At 36.2% G+C, this 21,232-nt stretch overlaps 1 protein-coding gene across 2 annotated transcripts in view; it reads left to right on the forward strand.

Annotated features, from left to right (window-relative positions):
• The window catches only part of LOC126200610 (pre-mRNA-processing factor 39), an 80,797-nt gene that overhangs the window by 37,570 nt on the left and 21,995 nt on the right, over nucleotides 1-21,232 (forward strand). For both annotated transcript variants that reach the window (XM_049936722.1, XM_049936723.1), the window contains exons 6-13: nucleotides 1,522-1,814; nucleotides 1,901-2,026; nucleotides 3,119-3,267; nucleotides 6,706-6,831; nucleotides 11,626-11,812; nucleotides 12,178-12,288; nucleotides 12,393-12,557; nucleotides 13,292-13,427. In XM_049936722.1, coding sequence (XP_049792679.1) covers nucleotides 1,522-1,814; nucleotides 1,901-2,026; nucleotides 3,119-3,267; nucleotides 6,706-6,831; nucleotides 11,626-11,812; nucleotides 12,178-12,288; nucleotides 12,393-12,557; nucleotides 13,292-13,427 — 1,293 coding nt within the window. The remainder of the gene's footprint in view (nucleotides 1-1,521; nucleotides 1,815-1,900; nucleotides 2,027-3,118; nucleotides 3,268-6,705; nucleotides 6,832-11,625; nucleotides 11,813-12,177; nucleotides 12,289-12,392; nucleotides 12,558-13,291; nucleotides 13,428-21,232) is intronic.

The following is a 21,232-nucleotide window of genomic DNA, read 5'->3' on the forward strand; positions in this document are numbered from 1 at the left end:
GCACAGAAACATGTAACAGAAAACAGCATTCACACTAGCTCTCACCGAGCGAGGTGGCAGTGGCTAGCACACTGGACTGGCATTCGGGAGGACGACGGTTCAATCCCGCATCCGGCCATCCTGATTTAGGTTTTTCGCTATTTCCCTAAATCGCTCCAGGCAAATGCCGGGATGATTCCAATGAAAGGGCACGGGCAACTTCCTTCCCCATCCTTCCCTAATCTGATGAGACCGATGACCTTGCTGTTTGGTCTCCTCCCCCAAAACAACCCAACCCAGCACTAGCTCTTTTTCTAGCAAAAGTACATACATTCAAACACATGATCATACAGATCCCAAACATTCACTCCTGTGGCTACTGCAAGACCACTTATTGATGTTGGTTTTTGAAAGCAGTTGCCTGAGCTGATGCAGGTGAGGAGGGAAGGCAGGGTAGGACATACAGAGCAGGCAACGAGCAAGTGGCAAGTCTTCAGACAGATGACTGTGACTACACAACAAGATAAGAAAAGTGCAGGGGGAAATGCTAAAAGAGATGTAAGAAGATGAGGAGGGGGAAAGGAGAGAAAGTTGTAGAGGAAGAAAGGGACAGGAGGGAGAGGGAGACTGATGATGTTTCTGGCAGAATTGGAGAAGGTTAAGGTTCTTACAGTAGGATGAGTGATAGCAGGATATGTGAATTTAAATTGTAAGCCCATTAGGTGGTAGACTGTGTACCAGGCAATATTTCAGAAAGAGATGCATGCTTGGAGTTATGTCAGCAGAAAGTGTGTTTTCAGAATTGGAGGAGGTAGAATGAGCAGCGATTCATGGCCAGATGTTCAGGAGATGTAAGAAGTGACTGAAAGAAATAATTAAGAGGTTGACTGAGGTGACCAGAGAAAGAGCATGAGCTCCAATTCTAGTGTGAGTACTACTATTTTCTATTAAGTGTTTATGTGTGTCACATATCAGGCCATTAAGGGCAAGTGGTTGCCTCTCCCTTATTTAACATGTTTATACGAAAAATATCCTCCTGCCATCTGTTGACTTCATGTTCACTGAAGTGTGAGAACTATAGTTAGTGCCTGGTTCCTTCCATTGCATAGGGCAATGAAAAAATTTGGTTAAATAAAGTGAAAGCTTAGAGCAGTATAATATGTTGGAGGCAGGAGATGTTGTGACCAGAATGGAGCAATTAATACTTACCCCAGTGTTTTTCTAATTTGGAACCCTTACACATTAATTCATTGAAGTTTTTATATTTGTGAACTTGGTTGCTACATTTATGAATAACATGAGTTTCTTGTTGCAGTATTGGCAGTTCAATGTTGTATTCTACACATTTCATCTTTAGTATTCATTGATATTTTCTCCCTTCCATACAGAGTGTGTGGGAAGTGTCTTAACACACAAAGAAGTTTCATTCATTTTGTTAAATAATGATTGTGTCCTTTGAAATAATAGGCAGTAATTTAGTGAACTATATGGAGCATTTGTTGTCATTTTCAAACAAGCTATGTATTGGCTTAATTATTACAGGAATGGGGGAAGCAGGGAGTGGAAAAAAGAAAAAACGTTCCTCGGAATCCCAGAAGCGCAAATTACTTGATGGTGATACGTATGATCCCAGTTCACCTACCTCTGAAAATAGTTGTGATGAGACTCCTGCTGCGAAGAGAGCTGCTTTGTCATCAGGGTTGTCATCTGTGCCAAAGGCTGCCACTAAATCACGAAAATCGCTGCCTGAATTGGAAAAATATTGGAAGGCTGTTAAAGAAGATCCTGCAGATTTCACTGGATGGACGTATTTACTTCAGTATGTGGATCAGGAGGTATTTTAATAAAATATTCAATAGCCTGTTTTGTAATTAGAGACATACATTATTAGTGTCTTAAATGTTGTTTATTTTGATTCTAGAATGACATAGAAGCCGCTCGGGAAGCATATGATGCTTTTCTCTCTCACTATCCTTACTGCTACGGATACTGGCGAAAATATGCTGACTATGAAAAGAGAAAGGGAAATAAAAGGAAATGTGAGGAAGTAAGTTGTTTGTTAAGTTGTTTGTTCAGATTCAGTGATCCTGGAGATGTAAACTTCATTGGAATTTCTGTAATGACTTTTTCCACAGAGGACCTTATATTTGCCTTAATATTTCAGTAGTCTGGTGTAGGAATAAGCTGAATGGTAAAGGGATTCCTTTGCAGTTATTGTACTGCTAAGAAAAAAAGTAAGTATTGAGTATATATGAACTACATAGCTCATTTTAAAAGAAATATTTCGTTTGACAAGATAGGTGTGGAGAAGAAGTGGGAAACTACTGGTCTGAAAATTGCCATGTTTTTTCCAACAGCTTCAGCAGTACGTGCCCAGCATTGGCAACCGATTTCTTGCTTTTGAATGGCAATAAAGCAGTGAGGATGTCTGTTGTTATATGCGATGGTAAATGGAAATATTTGGCACAGATAATTCTCATTTGATTTACATTAAATTTAAATCAAATCATACATTAATTTTATTCGTTAACTCTTCAGTGGAATTAGGTTCAACAGGCTGCTTAAGAGTAGAAGAGCTGCAAGAACTGAAGATGAAAAAAGCCAGAGAATTTCGCACACTGTGCAATGTGCGAGTAACATTAATTTGTCTAGAAGATAATAACTTGGCTTAAAGATCTACAAATAATTGCATAACTAAAATTTTGAATCTTTGTAGTAAGTTATGTGTTGGCATTGTATGAAATAACCTCTGAAGTACGTATTTTTGAGGTGATCGGGTATAAGTAAAAATGCATCATATTAATGTATGTTGTTTGTATATGGCATCTCTTAGTTTATATTTCTTAAACATGTTGGGTTTGTACAAATTAATGTATGTATAAAAGCATTCAAAGTCTCGTGAATCGAGCCAAGCAAACTGAAGATCTGGACAGGAAGAGTTTTCAAGGACTGTCTTCAGAACATCCAGTACAGGAGCTGGCCAAACTGTGTAAGCTGATACTGTATTGCTAATCTGGCTGATACCGTAATTTGATTAAGGATGCAATTTTTATGGGTTTAGGCTATGTTGAATTTCTTTAGATGTTTGCAGAAAAGTGGAAACTGGATTTTTTTTTAACATTTGCTGATATATTTGTAGGTATTTGAACGTGGATTGAAGGCAATTCCTTTGAGTGTAGATTTATGGATTCATTACCTAAACTACTGCAAGGCTACATACCCAGATGATGAAACCCACTTACGATGTCAGTTCGAAAAAGCTATAAGTGCATGTGGGATGGAGTTTAGGTAAGACATCAGAATAAAAATATTCTTAAAACTCCTCATTGCGTTTATATGTATTTGCTTTATACTAGTCCCATTATTTTTCCACACACATTGGCTTTAATTGCCTTGGTGTAAGTTAATTGTGTATGAAACAAAATAATTAGCATCTTCTTACTTTCTCTTTATGAAACTTTGGTTGTTACTAAATAAGCAATATGTAGGGGCCTGAAGGTGTAGCATTTATTTCTGTCTGAATTCGCTTCTGTTTTTGGCAAACTCTGTATTAATAAGACTATCCCCCCAATTGGGCAGGTGGTAACCAGATCCATTTGCAGGTTGCCTGCCTAACGGCTTCCTGGGCAACAGCAATTTGATTTTCAGTATTTTGCATTATTACTGGGTGAATTTAAAAGTTTAAAATACTGTCACAAACTACTAATTAAGAGATATAATCATACATTACAACACTGAGACACTCAAACCTGCGTCCGGCCATCCTGACCTAGGTTTTCTGTGATTTTCCTAAATCACTTCATGCAAATGCTGGGGTTATTTGCTTGAAAGGGCACTGTTGACTTCTTTCTTCCCTAATCTGACAGGACCAATGACACTCGCTGTTTGGTCCCCTCTCTCAAATCAGCGAACTGTATCTTCAAAGTTTAATGCAATAACTACTGCAGTTAGAAGCTGTGTTTCTATTGTGGCAATGTAACTGATGGCATGCAAATGCTTGGAATTTATACACCCAGTATTTGAGAATGAGAGCACTTGGGGACTTCCAGCAAACTTTACACACAATTTCAGATCTGTTCAAAAAATCCTCCCGCTGACACTGCCACAAAATTATAAAAGAAAAAAAGTTTATTGCTTACTACGTTTCTCCTGTTTATGCAGAAAAACAGCAGCATAGGGCAAGGCTTTTAATTTATTACTTCCTTACTACTAACTCTATTCACAACAAAATTTGCGGACAGTATCCACTTATACCACTGGTTGTCCCTGCAAAATTATATTATGGTGTGATGAACAGATCAGGATATTTGCATAATAAATATTGAGATGCAGATAAACTACTTTTGCTTAAAATGCAGTGCGAATTACCCAGTTTATATTCATCTAGTATTTCCGAATTGGAGCACTTCAATGACTTAAAACAAACTTTAAGTGTAATTTCAGGCCTTTCCAAAACTTTTCTGCTTGTTTAAAACAAGTATTTAGCATATTAACCCGTTTGTAATCAGATTTTTGAAACTGTTTTATACATGGAAGTTAGTCTAAAAAATCAGGGGTTTACTGGTTTGCATCTATTTTTGGCAATATTTGTATGTAAATTTTGTTTGCCTGTAAGTGATCAGGTGTACGTATTTAAAAGGTTTACATGCTACATGTGAGCAGACAAAGCTTTATTACTTTGAAATTGACTGTTTAAAACAAGTGGTACTTGGCGAGCTGTTTGAGTGGAATGTTTGCTTCGAATAAACTTGCAGATTTTCTTCTGAACTGATGTTTGTTTTTTCTTCTTTTGGCTCAAGGCTTTCAACTAATTATGGTTTTTATTGAGAAGCATCAAAATTTTCCTGCCGATTAATGGAGTACTTGAGAGTTTTGGTTTTTCTCTTCATCATTTTTCTTTTCATACCCTATTCAACAAATACAAAATCTGCAGAATACTGATTTTGACCTTTAGTGGGCTTTCATAAGTGTGCGAACCATATATTTGACAGTGCTGCAGGTACTCAACATAGAAGTAGAATCAAAAATAGCTTATTTATATGTTACGGTAAGACTTGTTAATTTGCAGTTAGCTTTGAGCATAAAAAAACTAAAATCATAACCACCAGTGTGGAGAGGTGGTGTTTGTGGAAACAAGCTCTGCCTCAGTGTCACAGGGCAGCCAGTCAACACCCTTGTTTTTTTTGTTTCTGCAAAGGCAGAACTGAAACATGATCATAGTGATGAGTCCCTTGTGGTGCTATGAAGATTTCTAATCCAAATCTATGGTGGACACATTAGTCACTTTGCTCATTTCAAAACAAGAAAACCAGATTGGCAGTGTCATAAATGAGATTACTCAGGTTTGACCTATGTCAGTATTTGATGGAACCACAGTTCAGAATGCCAGCCACCTAATACGGTCACATTGAAATGGCCACATTATACAAACTTTTGAACTTCGGCTAGCGCACAAATGTACAACTTTCTGGGGAAGGAGAAGGGGAGGGGGAGGTGTGGACATTAGGATTCAATGTCCCATTGACAGTGAGGTCATTAAAGATGGCACCTAAGCTTAGATTTTGTTAAGCATGGGGAAGGAAATAGGCCTTGCCTTCCAAAGGCACCATCCCAGCATTTACTTGGAGTGATTTAGGAAAATCACAGAAAACATAAATCTCGATGGTCAGATGTAGAATTGAACTCCAGAGTGTCCAGTGTGCTAACCACTGCGCCATCTTGCTGTACATTTCTCTGAGCTAACTAAAATGCTAGGTCACATGGCTGAGTCTTACTCTGCATTACGTGGAGTCTGTCTTATGCAGGCCATTCAACTGCGCACAACTGGTGTGACACCAGAGCACCACACACATTGATACATCATTGCATTCATGCGCTTTTTATATTGCAGACACATATTTATGGGCATTATCTTTCCCTGTTAAACTTCACGAGATGATGACCAATACCAGCAGTTGAAAATTGGCAAAATTTTCAATATAACTACACAGAAAATAAAGCAACTAACTACAATAAAATAGTTCATCACAATACAATTTTCTTTGAAATAGCATTTATTAAGAATTTTGTGGTTTCATTTTTTGAGACAGAATTCATTTGTATTCACATTTGTCACATACATGAATTTTTTGGGTCCCTAGCAGTAAGCCTCGTATGTGTGTAAACAATTTGAAAGATATATTTTGCTGTGTTTTGCTGTTTACAAATCACATTAATTAGTAACTTCAAATTGAAAAACTTATTTTCACTAACAGAATTTAAATTTGTTTTTATAATGTCCTATTGTAGCAGATTACTTAGATAGCTAGTCCAGATAGCTGTGGATTGACCATCAACTGTTGTAGTAAGAAATACACATGGTGCTAGACTAATAACTAAATATTTAAAGTAATATAGTGTTTGCTTTGCCCCCTAGTGATAACTTTATTTATTACGGTAAATATATGTAATCATGATGTTGGTCCTTGGGATAGTACAATGCCCATAGACATATTGATAACGTGGGAGTGAGTGACCTAACATCAGTTATCAAGTACAGTTAAAAAATGATGATAAAGACAATGTTTACAATAACTCTCTGAATCAGTCTCTCTTTATTAAGCTTCAAAATGTTCTTTTGTAATTCTGATTAATGTTTATTTTGTTCCTTTAAATCTCACTTTTAAATGATACATCATTTTAATCTCATGTTAAAATATGGAAATAAAATTCGTTAATTACTTACAGGTCTGATCGCCTTTGGGAAAGCTATATCAAATGGGAGTCTGAAGGCAAACGGCTGCAAAATGTTACAGCATTATATGATAGATTACTGTTGATCCCAACACAAGGCTATACAAATCATTTTGACAAGTAAGTGTTAAGCTCTACATTTTACTCTTAATACTAAACCTTTAACAGCCCTTCAGCTCCTGTCATGTGAAATTCATTGTTAAAATAACTGAAATAAAAAATGCAATTTAAAATGGCCAACAGACTCTCACAAGCAAGGCAGGAGGTGCAGCATCTTTTTCACATATCTCATGGATAGCTAAGTGAAACTAGATAAAATTATAGTGCTCTGTTGTTATCACTGCAACATTAAGCTTTCTGACTCTATCTGGAACTAAAGTAAACTTTAAAAAAATTAAAAATTGTTAAGGAATCCTCCTAATATACTTTGTATGCATGTAGCAAGACTGACTTTTAGTCATTGTGTGTATTTGTGGGTTTAAAAGTTTAGGATCCCATAGGTAAAGGTATGTTACTTGTCAGGGTGTGAAAACACTCAACTTTTTGTGAAAAGATGTCAGGAAAAAATAGAATTCAATGCGAGTGAAGAAATTTTTGAACATATACTTCCATCAATTGATTAACTTGTTTTTTTTGTTATTACTACAAGTAATATGACATTACAGATCCCATACACGAAATTGTCATTTTAAATATTTTTTAGAAAATTCTTCATTCTGTTACATATATCACCTGATATGCTACCTGATTTTTTTTTTCCTTTTCAGTTTAGTTTTATGAGTAGAATTCATGTGTATTTATTATGCCACTTTAACATCCCTTGTAAATTGTTCATACAAACTTTCTTCACCCATATTCGGTGTAAGAGTTCCTTTGTAACTTGAAGGTAAGAGTGCGATTATTAGTTAAGGTGGGATGAATTGACTTCATTCAAGTATGTAACCAAAATTACAAGATGATTCAACAGTCACAAATTCTCAGCTAATTATTGGGCCAAAAGTGGCTACACTGGGTGTATATGCCCTGGGAAAAATGAGATTTTTTCATCAGGCGGCAATTTTTTAGAATTCAAGGAATTTTTCATTTTTGTAGTTTTCAGTTCTGATTTTTGTAATTTTGGCTTGTAAGAACTGATACTCTAACAAAGATAGTATTATAGGCCCTTTGCTGTTCCTTATGTATATAAACGATTCGGGAGACAATCTGAGCAGCCATCTTAGGTTGTTTGCAGATGACGCTGTTGTTTATTGACTAATAGTCATCAGAAGATCAAAACAAATTGCAAAACAATTTAGAAAAGATATCTGTATTGTGCAAAAATTGGCATTTTACCCTAAATAACGTGAGGTCGTCCTCATAAGTGCTGAAAGGAGTCTGTTAAACTTCGATTACACTATAAATCGGTCATATCTAAAGGCCGTTAATTCAACTAAATACCTGTTGTTGTTGTTGTCGTCGTCGTCGTCTTCAGTCCTGAAACTGGTTTGTTGCAGCTCTCCATGCTACTCTATCCTGTGCAAGCGTCATCTCCCAGTACCTACTACAGCCTACATCCTTGTGAATCTGCTTAGTGTATTCATCTCTTGGTCTCCCTCTGATTTTTACCCTCCACACTGCCCTCCAGTACTAAATACCTAGAAATTTCAAATATGAACAACTTAAATTGGAAGGAACACACAGAAAATGTTGTGGGGAAGGCTAACCGAAGACTGCATTTTATTGACAGGACCCTGCGGCAGAATCTTCTCACGAAGTTCAGGTCGCCAACTTTATCTTCCGAATGCGGAAATATTTTGACACCGACCTGCATAGGGAGAAACGATCACTGTGATAAAATAAGGGAAATCGGAGCTCGTGCTGAAAGATATAGGTGTTAGTTCTTTCCGCGCACTATACGAGATTGCAATAATAGAAAACTGTGAAGGTGGTACGATGAACCCTCTGCCAGGCACTTAAATGTGATTTGCAGTGTGTCCTTGTAGATGTAGATAGAATTTTACTTTAGCCCACTACTTCAGAATAACGCTGCTGCAATGAAACATAAAAAAAAGAAGTTACAAAGAAAATGTGCCATTTACAACACCAGAGCACAGTACACACACGAGCATCTGCCGACAGCAAAAATTGTGAAAGGCATTAGGACTAAAAGTATACAGTACTTCATAATAACAAACTGCTTTTGATGAGTGTGACATCACAAATGTTTACATTTCTAGCAGGTCATGGGAAAATACTGCGAATGGTGGTTTGAGAAGTGTTACTTTCAAAGTAAATTTCCTTTTATGCAAGATTACGTTATGTGTGAGAATGTGCGATGAATTCCTTAAATCGCAGATCATTTGAATTTAATGTAAAACTTAAAATACTTTGTGGACCAATCACTTGGGATAATTTCAGACCCAGAATGCTAGCCATTTATGCCATTATTTACAATTTTAATGGCACATTTGTGTTTTATATATCTTAAAGGGTAACATCTGCTAAAAAAAAGACCAGTTTTATTTGTGGACACGTAGCTTTTCTTGTAGATATGCTGTATGTATATTAATTTAAACCGTTCACTTCAGCTATTTGTTTATATCTCCACTTAAGCGGTGATGCTGTTGGCTGGCTACATAATGAGTCCTATGCACTGAATATCAGTTGTCATTGGCTAGTGAGATCATGTGACATGAGTTATGGTTATAATGTTGTAGTGCCTGTGTTATTCTGAATTAATATGCAAAGTTCCTTTGGACATGAATGCATTTCTAAAGGAATAGACACTGTGGCGACTACAGCCATTATGAAATACATTAAATGTATTTGCAATTGGGAATGTGGACAACCATCAACTGCATAATGACGACATGAGGAAGTTTGGGTCCGGCCCTGAGTTGGCATGGATAACCAAATGGTAAGGTGACCGCTCGTGATAAGTGACAAATCCTGCCCCTGCACAAATATTCATTGTCATTCCATTCTACAACTGATGATTGTCCATATTCACAATTGCGAATACATGTAATGAGCAATGATTGGCGGACAAAAGTGCACCACACAGCACAATCTCAATTTCAGTGCTTCAGAAGCTGCCATGCTGTATTTGCCGAAATTTATTCTTTCATGATATGTAAAAAATAGTGTATATGTTGCTGCGCATCAAAGCTCTTTCCAAAACGTTCTTTTTTGCTGGGTTTTGTTTTCTAAAGTGCAGGGAAGTTCTGCTCCGATGTATAAAATCTTTACTGTGCAAAAAGGTGGTAAGTTTTATAGCTCTAAACAAAAGTATGTTGTCACTTAACATGAAAAAAAAATGTATTTTCACCTGGGGTGTAGTGTATTTTCATCTGGTACAAAGTGTATTTTTAAGTGAGAAATCTGAGAACTTCCTTTTTCTTGCCAGTGTATACACCCTGTTACACAGTCAGCCTTCTGATGCCTATTTCTAGGTTCAATACACTATGCCCAGCCTCACAAAATTTCCGTGTTCTGAGCTACAAGATTTTATGATTAAAACAGAGGATGTACTTCATTCTCTTTATTTCATAAAACATTCTCACATTTGCATGAATAGAGGGAGTCAAGAGAGTATATCTTACCTGAGAAAGATCTCAGCTTGAGTAAAATGGTTGGGAAGTTTCCCAGTGTAAAGAACATTATCAGATTTGATGGGAATAAAACTAGAGAAATTTCTCACAAGCGGAGAACATTCTCCCTCTTTTTTTTTTTTTTTTTTTATTTATTAAGTGAACTCTGTAGCATACACCGAGCTGTGTAAGTTCTGTTGAAGTTAAGTTTCACAGAGTTTTTTTAGTAAAAGTGGTAGAATTTATGCAGCTCAGAAGGCAAAAAAATACTTGCATAGCTCAAAGAAATACTGAAAAGAAAAGCTGTAGATGCCTATACAGGGTTAACAATAAAGGCATACTTTAGTTGATGAACTTACTTCTGGGAAATTGTGAAACACGAGGGGGTGGCATGTCAGACGAAGCGAAAATGAAAATACTTTTATGCTATTTAGCTGAACTAGGTTTTCAGACTGGTGTAGAAGTAGTATGCGCCAGACAACTGTCACACAGATATTTTCAGTTAGTCATCATCATGGTTTCTCACAGCATAAATCATATTTTGTTATGTTAGAAATAAGCAGGCAGATCAGAAAAATTAATAAGTGATTTATTACAAACCTAGTGATCTGTTTCTTGTAATAAAACCTCATGGGTGACCAATTAAGTGCTTGACGAATGGGTGAACCATTGTGTGTCATATTAACCAAAATTATCTCGTGTTAGACAACTGTGGGTTCCTTTTTGGAGTCTATTAAAATGTGATGCATTCTTAAGTTTTCGCTCGCATAATTTGTTCATGTAACTAAATAACAAAAAAGTTTCCCGCATGTTAAAAATTCAGTAACATCATCAGAAAATGCATTTTCGTAAACTCTGTAATCACCTTAACAATTTGTTGCCGCATATAAAAGTGAAATCAAGATGTAGTGGAACTCTTCCAGAACACATTGTTACCATTTTTATATTTGTTCATTAAACCATTTGCGGACCTTCTCAAGGTGTGAATTAAGGTAATAAGAACGAACTCCTCACAGGATACGCTTCGAATTTTTTTGTATGAAATTGAGAATTTTCTCAGAAAATATTTTTTTGTTTTGAGTCTTCTGCTGAGAAGCTTCCCTTTTTTATTCATATGATCCACTGGCTAATTTTCTCTGGGATTTGGTGAAAAGTGGGCAGCATCTCCCCTTATTGTGGATAATGGTGCCAATCTCAGTGTTTACTGGTATGAGACAGGGACTTTGTTTAGCAAGCAGTAGTAATTCGATGATCTAAGCATGTAATCATCTTCCTGCTAAATTACTGTAATTCAAGTTGCAATTTTGCATGGACTTGAGCATTAAAAGTCAATGCTTATTATTAGTTTTCAGGAACACATCTCGAGCAATCCTCCTCAAAAGGTGTTGTCCGTAGACGAATTTCTGACTCTACGCCGTGAAGTTCTCCAAATGCTGAAGCAGTTTGATCAGCCTTTAGCCAGTGACGACACTGTTCCGGGTGAAGAGACTGAAGCGCCACCAGGGGAAGAACCAGAAGAGCAACCAACCACGGTCAGTGTGTCTTACATGTGTAATTGATTTCATTGTGATGTTACTATTGGGTGGCAAAGGAAGGCAGTTATGAGCTCTGTGATTTCACGTATGATATATAAATTACTATAGCTGACAGTTATTGAATTTTGCTATTATGGTGGTGTTTCCAATCAGTCTTAAAACTTCAAAATTAATTTGCTATCACTTTAAAATGTAAGCTCTATAGCTTAATAGTTAACTACTAGGGTTACAGAATTATTTGTTGGTCTGGATCTAATTACTGCACTTAATTTGTCAGAATTGGCTAAGAAAAAGGTGAAAATTAAAGAGTCAGAAAGCTGAACACAAATGGGTAATGTTTGTGACTCTTTTCCCTCCCTTAGAAATCTGATGAAGAGACTACGGCATTGAGAGAGAGAATTGTTGCAATACGGAAGAAAATACACAAAAACACTGTCGCTGCTGTAGCAGATCGATGGAACTATGAAGAAGGAGTAAGTGTTCTTGGATTTTTCATTATATTGAAAATACTTCATAAAAACATTGTTATTGAATTAAATCTGATCCTGCATAACATAATCCTACTTCCTTTTTGTAGATAAAACGTCCGTACTTTCATGTGAAACCTTTGGAAAGATGCCAGCTGAAAAACTGGAAAGAGTACTTGGACTTTGAAATAGAGCAAGGAGACAAGACTCGCATCATTGTGCTGTTTGAAAGGTGTCTCATAGCGTGTGCATTGTATGAGGAATTTTGGATAAAAGTGAGTTCTATTTTTTGTCAGTTAAAATTTGTAAATCAAACTGTATAAAACAAGATATGTTTAAAATTCATAGATTGGAGATTGTATTAGGTATGGTATGTACAGTGTAAATTACAATCACTTATTTTTTCACAGTGTTAAGAGAGAAACGGAATAGAGTATTGTGTAGGATCATGCTGCTGAGAGGAGTGATAACTAATGACAGCTGGAATGTGTGTTGCAACAGTATATTGAGGTGTGCTGACACCTTGAACTACGTTCTTTCTACCCTGTGCATCTGTTTTCATGTAACTTTATTCGCTTTCCCTTCACTAACCCTTTCTTGCCACCTTCATGTAGCATAAGGAACCAGTCTTTGGCTTCTTTTAAAGGATATTTCCACAGTCCTGTGAAGTAGAACACTGGTAATTATGGGTATTGTATTGTTTATAAGCAAATCAGGTATGTCAGTCTTATTTGTCATGCATATTTCCTTGTGTATTATTGTAGTTCCTTTGTAATGGGTAACTGAACATTTAAAATTTACTTGTTCCATTGTTTTTTCTAGATTTTTACATATCATGTACTCACTTAGTCTTCTGGTTGTGGAGAAATATTGCCAAATTCTTATAGCTAAAAGATCTGCCCCATTTCTCATTTTTTAAATGTTTATCTGTAACCATTAATATAGCTGTTTTGATCTTTGTGTAATCATAGTTTGAATTTGTTACTACAAATTTGATATACTTTCACAGTTCATCAGGTATCTTGAAAGCCTGAAGGAAAATATGACAGATAAAATAAGAAATGTCTATGAGAGGGCATGTACAATACACCACACAAAGAAACCAAATCTTCACCTTCACTGGGCTGTGTTTGAGGAGAGTCAAAGTGAGTTCCTGAGTATTTATTACTATATCCTAAGACAAAATTTTGTAATATTTCACTAGAAATTTTAATCCTTCCCATGCTTTAACATATTGATAAAGTAGCAAAAGAAATTTTCAGAAAAGCATACCATTTATACATATTATAATTGTTACTGATATGAATTGAATGCTTTTAAATTAGTGTTACCATTTTTTTTATTCCCCAGTAAGCTTGTGCATGCCATGACATAGAATTAGATACCTAATTATTGAAATGTTGGCTTACTTCAATCCATATTTGGAATGTATTGATATTACTGTGTGTAGAATATTGGTGAGCTATTGCTGAGATACTGTCTAAGGTACAGTTTAAAAGTTGAGATATTATGTTGTTGACAGACTGTAATCTTTGGAAGTACAATTCTTTCGATAGTATTGTGGAATTAATTACTAATCTTCCTACACTTGTTGTCCGTTTAGACTGCACGCTGTGAAGTGTCAGAAACATATATTTATTTGTAATTTTTTATTCACTAGCTGTGGTCTTTAGGTGCTGTATTATTAAGTGAATTATTTTGTATTAATATGTGTAACTTCAAAATTTTAATAAATCTATCTGATAGTGGGGTAACAATATACTTGCAAAAGTTCACATTTAGGAAGAGGAACTTAAAAAATTTGTGGGCAATTGTGAATCGGTAAATAAGTTGGGTGTTGCATCGTGAAATGGGTAGTACAGCAAGGAAAAATGGAAAAAGACCATTGCCAAAGCCAGCATCACATGACAAATGTGCATGTAGACAATATGTAGACATAAGCAAAAAAATTAAAAAATGCAACAAGTCAAAAGAATCACACTTCAGTAGCTTATTAATGATACTGTTTTTAGATCTGCAACCAAACCAAAATCATAAATTTTAGATTCCAAGCCACGGACTGTTTTAATCCTAATAAATGAAACATGATTGATGAAACATGCCTATTTTAGTTGTTGCACAGCTGGAACCAAAATACTTTACAGTTCCCATACAGAATAAAATTGATTACTTAAACAAGCGAGTAATCAGATTTCATTAAAAAAATGAATAAAATAGAAAATATATACTTGAAAAAATTTTAAACATTAAGGTTAGTGACTATACAGAACTGACAGAAAAATGAAAGAACTGATAAAATTGGGGCAACAACTGAGAAAAAAGACACACATGTGGTGGAACTTGACGTGCAACAGAGCCATAGAAGGCAGGATACAAGTTCGGAATAAAATTTAACAGCTGCAAAACATACAGAAAATGGAAATAAAGATACAGAAGACCTTTTAAGAAAATAATTTGTAGAAGAGAGATTATGGAGATAGAAGGACTTTGACAAAAACACATACACACCATTTTTACAGAACCTTTGAGAAAATGACAGATATCAACCACAGAGTTTATACTTCAACAGACAGGATGGAACACTAGAGGCAAACCCAAAAAAGAACTGCAACACTGCAACAATACATTGACACACTATTAAACTGTAATAAACCAATATGGAGACTGTAGTTTGAAAAGCTAGAATCTAACTTTTATTCGAAGCCTCCAATACACAATTGTGAACATAATAAAATCACTGAAAAATAACACAGCACCTGGAAAAGATTTAGGAATTAGACAGCAAAAATGTGGTAACCAAAATACACAGAATGATAGAAAACATATGAGAAACATTAAAGGTACCAAAAGAATGGATGTCAACCCTAATACATCCCATCCACAAGAAAGGAGACAAAACAGACCCTGATAACTAGAGAAACTTCACTACTGTCCATCACATATACTGTATTCACCTGATCATAATGTCATGTAGAAGAAAGTGTAATTAGATGAATGAAGTATTTTATTTGGTTATGGGAAACTGTAATGATTTACCAAACGTGTTGCAAATAAGAAATTTTGTCTCTGTTTACGTCTTAGAATTGGGTTCAAGATGTTACCAGCTGCAGAAGATGGTACATTCACACGAAACGAGAAAGAAAATTAATCCATAATTAAATATCTAACAGACAAAAATCCCATTAAACTGACAGAAATTGTCATCACAAGACTAAATTACAGCGGAAAGACCCATTGTGGAGATGATGATGAGAGACATCACTAGATCACAGGGGACAAATGCAGGTTCAAGAATTGGACTGAATTGCAATTGCAGTCTTTTATGTACATTCTATTTGCTGTTGTTACATATGACGTGCACCCTAGAAGGTATTGCCGTCTGTGTTTCACTGTTGCTCAGCCAAAGCACCACAGCACTACAAAATGGTTGGAAGGGGAACAGTGACACCGCCTTGGTTGAGAAGTGAGAACTAAGAAGAGTGTGGGGAGGGAGGGTGGTGCACAGAGCAGATTTCACTATGCTGCCAACCAAGAGCTGCATATTTTGGATTTTTATGAACATCTGCATTTGTTTAAACTGCAGTTCAGTTTACCTGAGTCCATTTGTACTCTGAATCAAAAAATTGGATAAATAGTCAACAATAGCACACATTTCTGCAGGAGGTAGCAAAAGTCTAGGTTGGAGCTAGTGGCATACTTACCATGCAGCAATGTCATTGACGCTCATCATCAGGTATGATGAGAATGTTAGGAGGGTGTGCCAGCTGCTGGTTCTACACAAGAGCTGTGGGTAGACAATATGTTTAGAAACGAGATATTGTAACATTCTCACATCAGTATAGAAGCAAAATCCTCTATTCATAAAAAAAAACAGCTGTGTTCTCAGGTACCACCATAACTACAAACTGAGAAATAGCAACAAATTTGAAAGAAACAGTCAAATATTTGTGACTAAAAAGATATAAGTTTCGCAGTTGTCCTGTTAAGAGGGTGGCGGTGGTTTAAAATATTGGTACTGCAGACGACAGGCTAACTAAACAGAGAAGGCTGTGAAGATAAGAATTAGTGTAAGCAATATATTTTTGTTTGTTTTCTCATTTTATTATCAAAATATAGGCAGTCAATAAACGACAGAGTTTAGAATATGTATAATGATAACTTTTTAGGCAGATACGTTGGGTCAATAAAAGTTTGTAATTTTGACTAGTCAGAACATGTTAAAAATATTTTTTTCCCAAGGAGCATCTTGAAAAATGGGGAAGGGGGGGGGGGCAAGTCATATTATACTCAATGTCATCTTATACTCAGGTAAATACAGTAATACTCTATCCAAAGCTCTATTAAATTGGCTAGAGCCTCCAGTAGACACACAGAATAATACTGAGCGGGGTTCAGGAAGGAAAAATTGTGCAGTGAATGGATCTGGTGCCTGAAAAAAAATCAATAATTTGAGAGTCCAGGGACACCACAATAACATTCACCTTATGATTCCATAGGTGTAAAGATACTTGGAGCAATTTGAAATCAAGACAGGAGTGAGCCAGATGGAATGTCTCTGTGTCTCGGTTTTAGAGAAGAAAACTAGTGGTACATGGTACAAAGGAGTCAGTGGGGTAAAGATGGGAAAGTGCAAGTAAAAGTCTATCAACGTAAAAAAATCTGGCTTTCACTGATGATGACAACAAATAATGGCAAAGAATCTTAAGATACTACATATAATCTCAGCCAAAACAGGACTACAAATATCATATGAAAAAGTACAGTACATGGACACGCAATCCAGAGATGCACTAGAGGCTTATGTATGGGTGGATGACAAAAGTAAAAAGTTTGATGCCTGGGAAACATTGTACAGAAAACAATGTTGTACTTGATATCCAATGCAGAAAGGATCAAAAAACTGCAGAAAGCGTAGAGACTTATATGGAAGCTCTACAACAAAAGAAGTACCTCCATCAATGCCAGATTAAGACACTATAATATGGTAGTCTTAACAGAGGCCTGTTCACCTCAGAGGCAGCAATCAAGGGAAAAATAAAAATCAGTGAAATTCGGAAATATCAGAAAATAACTGAGAAAAATCTACGTTCCAGTTCAGAAAGAGATCTGGGTGAGAGACTGACAAAAGAACTGTGCAAACGGGTGGACAATTGAAGACATTATAAGGAAAAGGATGAAATTATATGGACACATACATAAGATAAAGACAGACTGAACAACAAGATTTTTAACTTAATAGCGACTATAATTGGAGTGACGAATGATGGTGGTTGATTGTAGGCTTGTTGTGTATGTCCACGTCATATGTTATCCGACAACCAATGAGTGTTCAGTAGTGTTCTCAGTGCTTTGTTGTGAATGTTGTAGCCAATGTGAGCATTGAATGTGATTGTAGTGAGTTATTCAGTGAATTTATTCCATTTGTTGTGAATTGTCATGGCTGATAGCGATGGTAAGTGACAAGTTCTGCACACGCAAACGACAGACAAACATTTGCGGTGCGCGCGCTTTTTTTCAAGCGCAGAGCACATGAGTGAGCTTATTGAAACTGTCACTTGGAGCTGGCAACAATGCAATCCCTGTCCATGTCTCGAGCTGCACGAATTGCCATTGTTTGTGTATTGGACTATAGTACATTGAAAGCCAACAGGGTTAAGGAATTGTGGAAGACATCAAGAAACCGCTTTAGACATGACAAACAGTAAAAATACAGAGAAAATAAAACATAAACTTGAGCAAACACCCAAAGATAGAGAGGAAAATTGTGCAGAAGATAAGAAGAAAGAAAGAGGGGCCACGAATATTGCTCTCCTTAAAGGGGTTTATTGACACTATAAACATGACTATATTCTTCCTGATCATTTTAAATGCTAAATAGTGAGCTGTGGAATTGATGAACTATAATTGTACTTCCATTGAAGGTAAAGTGCCCAGCAATTCTGTAAAGTTGTAGTAAAACTTAATAATGTTGTACACGGAGATAGTTAACAGAGAAGGTGTCTTTGCAAAGAAGTCAGGTCATATCCAGCAAATTTTAGACAGCTTTGGGAATCTAGACTTTCCAGCAACCAGAATTGAATTGACATAGCTGTTCGCAGGGGTTGTCATGATATATTGCTTAAACTATCTCCACATGTGCAGAACCCTCAATGGTGAATGTTAGAGTTTAATACAGTTTGGATTCCATTAAGAATTGATATCTTACTTCAAAGTTCTCTTCCATCACAATAATTTGCTGTCACTTGTGCGTCCACATCCATACTCTACAAACCACTGTGGAGTGCACAGCAGATGCAACTTCACATTGTACGATGTATTTGCCTTTTTCAGATTCCTTTAGTGTATTGAATGTGGAATTAATGACTGCTTAAATGTCTCTGTGTGTGCTGTAATTAGACTTATCTTGTTTGCTGTTCCCACAGGAGTGAATGTATTGGGGTGTGGGGTTACTATATTGTCAGATTCCTCATTTAATACTGGTTTTTGAAACTTCGTAAGTTGGCTTTTGTATGGTAGTTCACATCAGTATTAAAGAATCAACTAGTTCAGGCTTTGATCATCTTTGTTATGCTCTACTGTAATTAGAACATTTTAACTTTTTGTGCTATCCTTGTTTGTGATCAGTGTCCCATTAGGACACTCTCTCTCTCTCTCTCTCTCTCTCTCTCTCTCTCTCTCTCTAGGCAAGACTTTTCTTTGAAGTCTTCTCACATCCACTAGCCATGTGTCTGTATCATATATATGTATTTGTTGACAACATCCATACAATATATATTGTCTATGGATGGATAGAAAAAATTAATAAATAAATAAAGATTTGGGAAGGTGCACACAAGATGGCAAAGTTTTTGGGAAAGAAAGTTGTTTTTCTTTATTCAAGAACATCTACTGTATTTGTGAACAAGATATAAGTTTTTTCTGCTATTTGCTTGCAAAGCCTTTGATTGTTTTATAAAAGTAACTGCAGTAACTTGAAATAGTATATATTTCAACCCACAAGATACATGTACATATCATTCTGAAACTGATGATTTATGATCTGAGGGGGAAATCAAACTACAAAAGGCTACTGGCTGACCATTATCTCCCTATGTAACTGAAAACCATTGTCCACAAGAGGTGTGTGTATTATAAATAGCCATGCCAAGGCCATTAACCATCAGAGCTCTTCTTTAACTGGATGAAGTAATAGTGTCCGATAGGCTACTTTTCTCCATGTCAGTTAAGACATGATCAATGATTGAAGCTGAATGCTTCGTTACCCTTGTGGCAGTGTTAACTAAAATTGCTTCCCATCATCTCAGCATCACCAGCATCTCATTCTTCACCCTCACTAGATTATTCAAAATGCTGCTAAGTCACTATCGCAAAGAATATAATCTTCAATTCCATAAAGATTATTGGAAATTCTAGGTACTGCCAAGCGACCAAGAGCCAACGGCACACTGCTGACAAAGACAAGTGTTGCAAACAGCCTCATGGTGTCAAAGCTGCTTTGTTCCTGATGTAATTTCTATAGAATTGTTTACACTAGCTTTGAATGGATGATTGACACACACACACACACACACACACACACACACACACACACATTCCTCACACACATTCCTAAATAATTCACATCACTTATCATGCCACCAGGAATAATCATGTATCACAGTTACCTTTTTCAGTTTTTGTTTCACTCAATTGCCAGTGTTTGTGCGAAAACTAGCCAACAGAAGCATTGATTCTGAGTAAAGAAGAGCTCTTGATCACTTATTCTACACTGCTGAAATCGTCTAGAACTAGTTCCTCTATCATCCACCCACTACCATGAGCTCTTACAGTAATACAAGCTGGGAAGCTTCCTCTCACAAAGAGTGTTTTCTGATTAAAAACCACACACAATGGCAGTTTTCATCAGTCAGCCATAATGCTTCACATCACCGTGCACTACTGCATTTCCACATACTGTAGTGCTGTTTTGCACATCAGAATAGACTGACGTTTGGTACATCAGAATAGACTGACGTTTGGTCTGCATCCCCCATTTGGGGGTGTAGATAAATTTTGTGATATAGGTGGCTCATGTAAAATTTTGTTTGCAAAATGTTTCTTTTACGTGCTGTTTTGTAGCCTTCAATTTGAATCCTTTTCTGTTTTGAAGTACAGATTAAGCAGGTCTTTTTTTTTTCACATCTGCACATGTGCAGTTTCACCCTCGAAATGTACACCAATTTTTTGAACTGTTTTGAGTTTCTAATCACTTGCACAACACCACTGCTTGAATTTAAATTTCATTCTGTAACTAGTGCACTGCTTTCACACTTTCATGCACAAACCAGATCAACTTTTCTCTCATCCTCAATTTCGAACATTGTTTCTCAACCCTACACACACACACACACACACACACACACACACACACACACACACACACACACACAAAATCTTTTTTTAGGTCTATAATCAGTTTATTTTTCATGGGCCATTGAGTGGTGCCATTCATCCAGTATGAAGGTCCTCATTCTTTACTGACAAGTGTGGTTAATGACAGTAGAGTAGCCGCCAAGATTGTAAAAAAGCTATCACCACCCTAACAGTCTTTATTTATCTTTTTGAGTGCTTGTCTCATAGGTAGCTATCATTATCTGTGGACTGGCTAAAGTCTGTGATATTTTTAAAAAAACTGTTGTTGAAATTTTAAAACTTTAAGGTTTGTTTTTACTTTAAACACACTAGTTTGGGTATAGTTGGTGAAACTTGTACGGTATCATTTTTAACAGAACAAAATTGCAGAATAATTGGAGTATTAAAATATGTTAGCAAACATGCGGTCCTTCTATTAAAATTTGTTACGTACAAATTACCGTATTTACTCGAATCGAAGTCGCACTCGAATCTAAGCCGCACCTGAAAAATGAGACTCGAAATAAAGGGAAAAAAAATTTACCGAATCTAAGCCGCA

The sequence above is a fragment of the Schistocerca nitens genome, chromosome 1 (genome assembly GCF_023898315.1).
Source record: "Schistocerca nitens isolate TAMUIC-IGC-003100 chromosome 1, iqSchNite1.1, whole genome shotgun sequence".
Classification (NCBI taxonomy): domain Eukaryota; kingdom Metazoa; phylum Arthropoda; class Insecta; order Orthoptera; family Acrididae; genus Schistocerca; species Schistocerca nitens.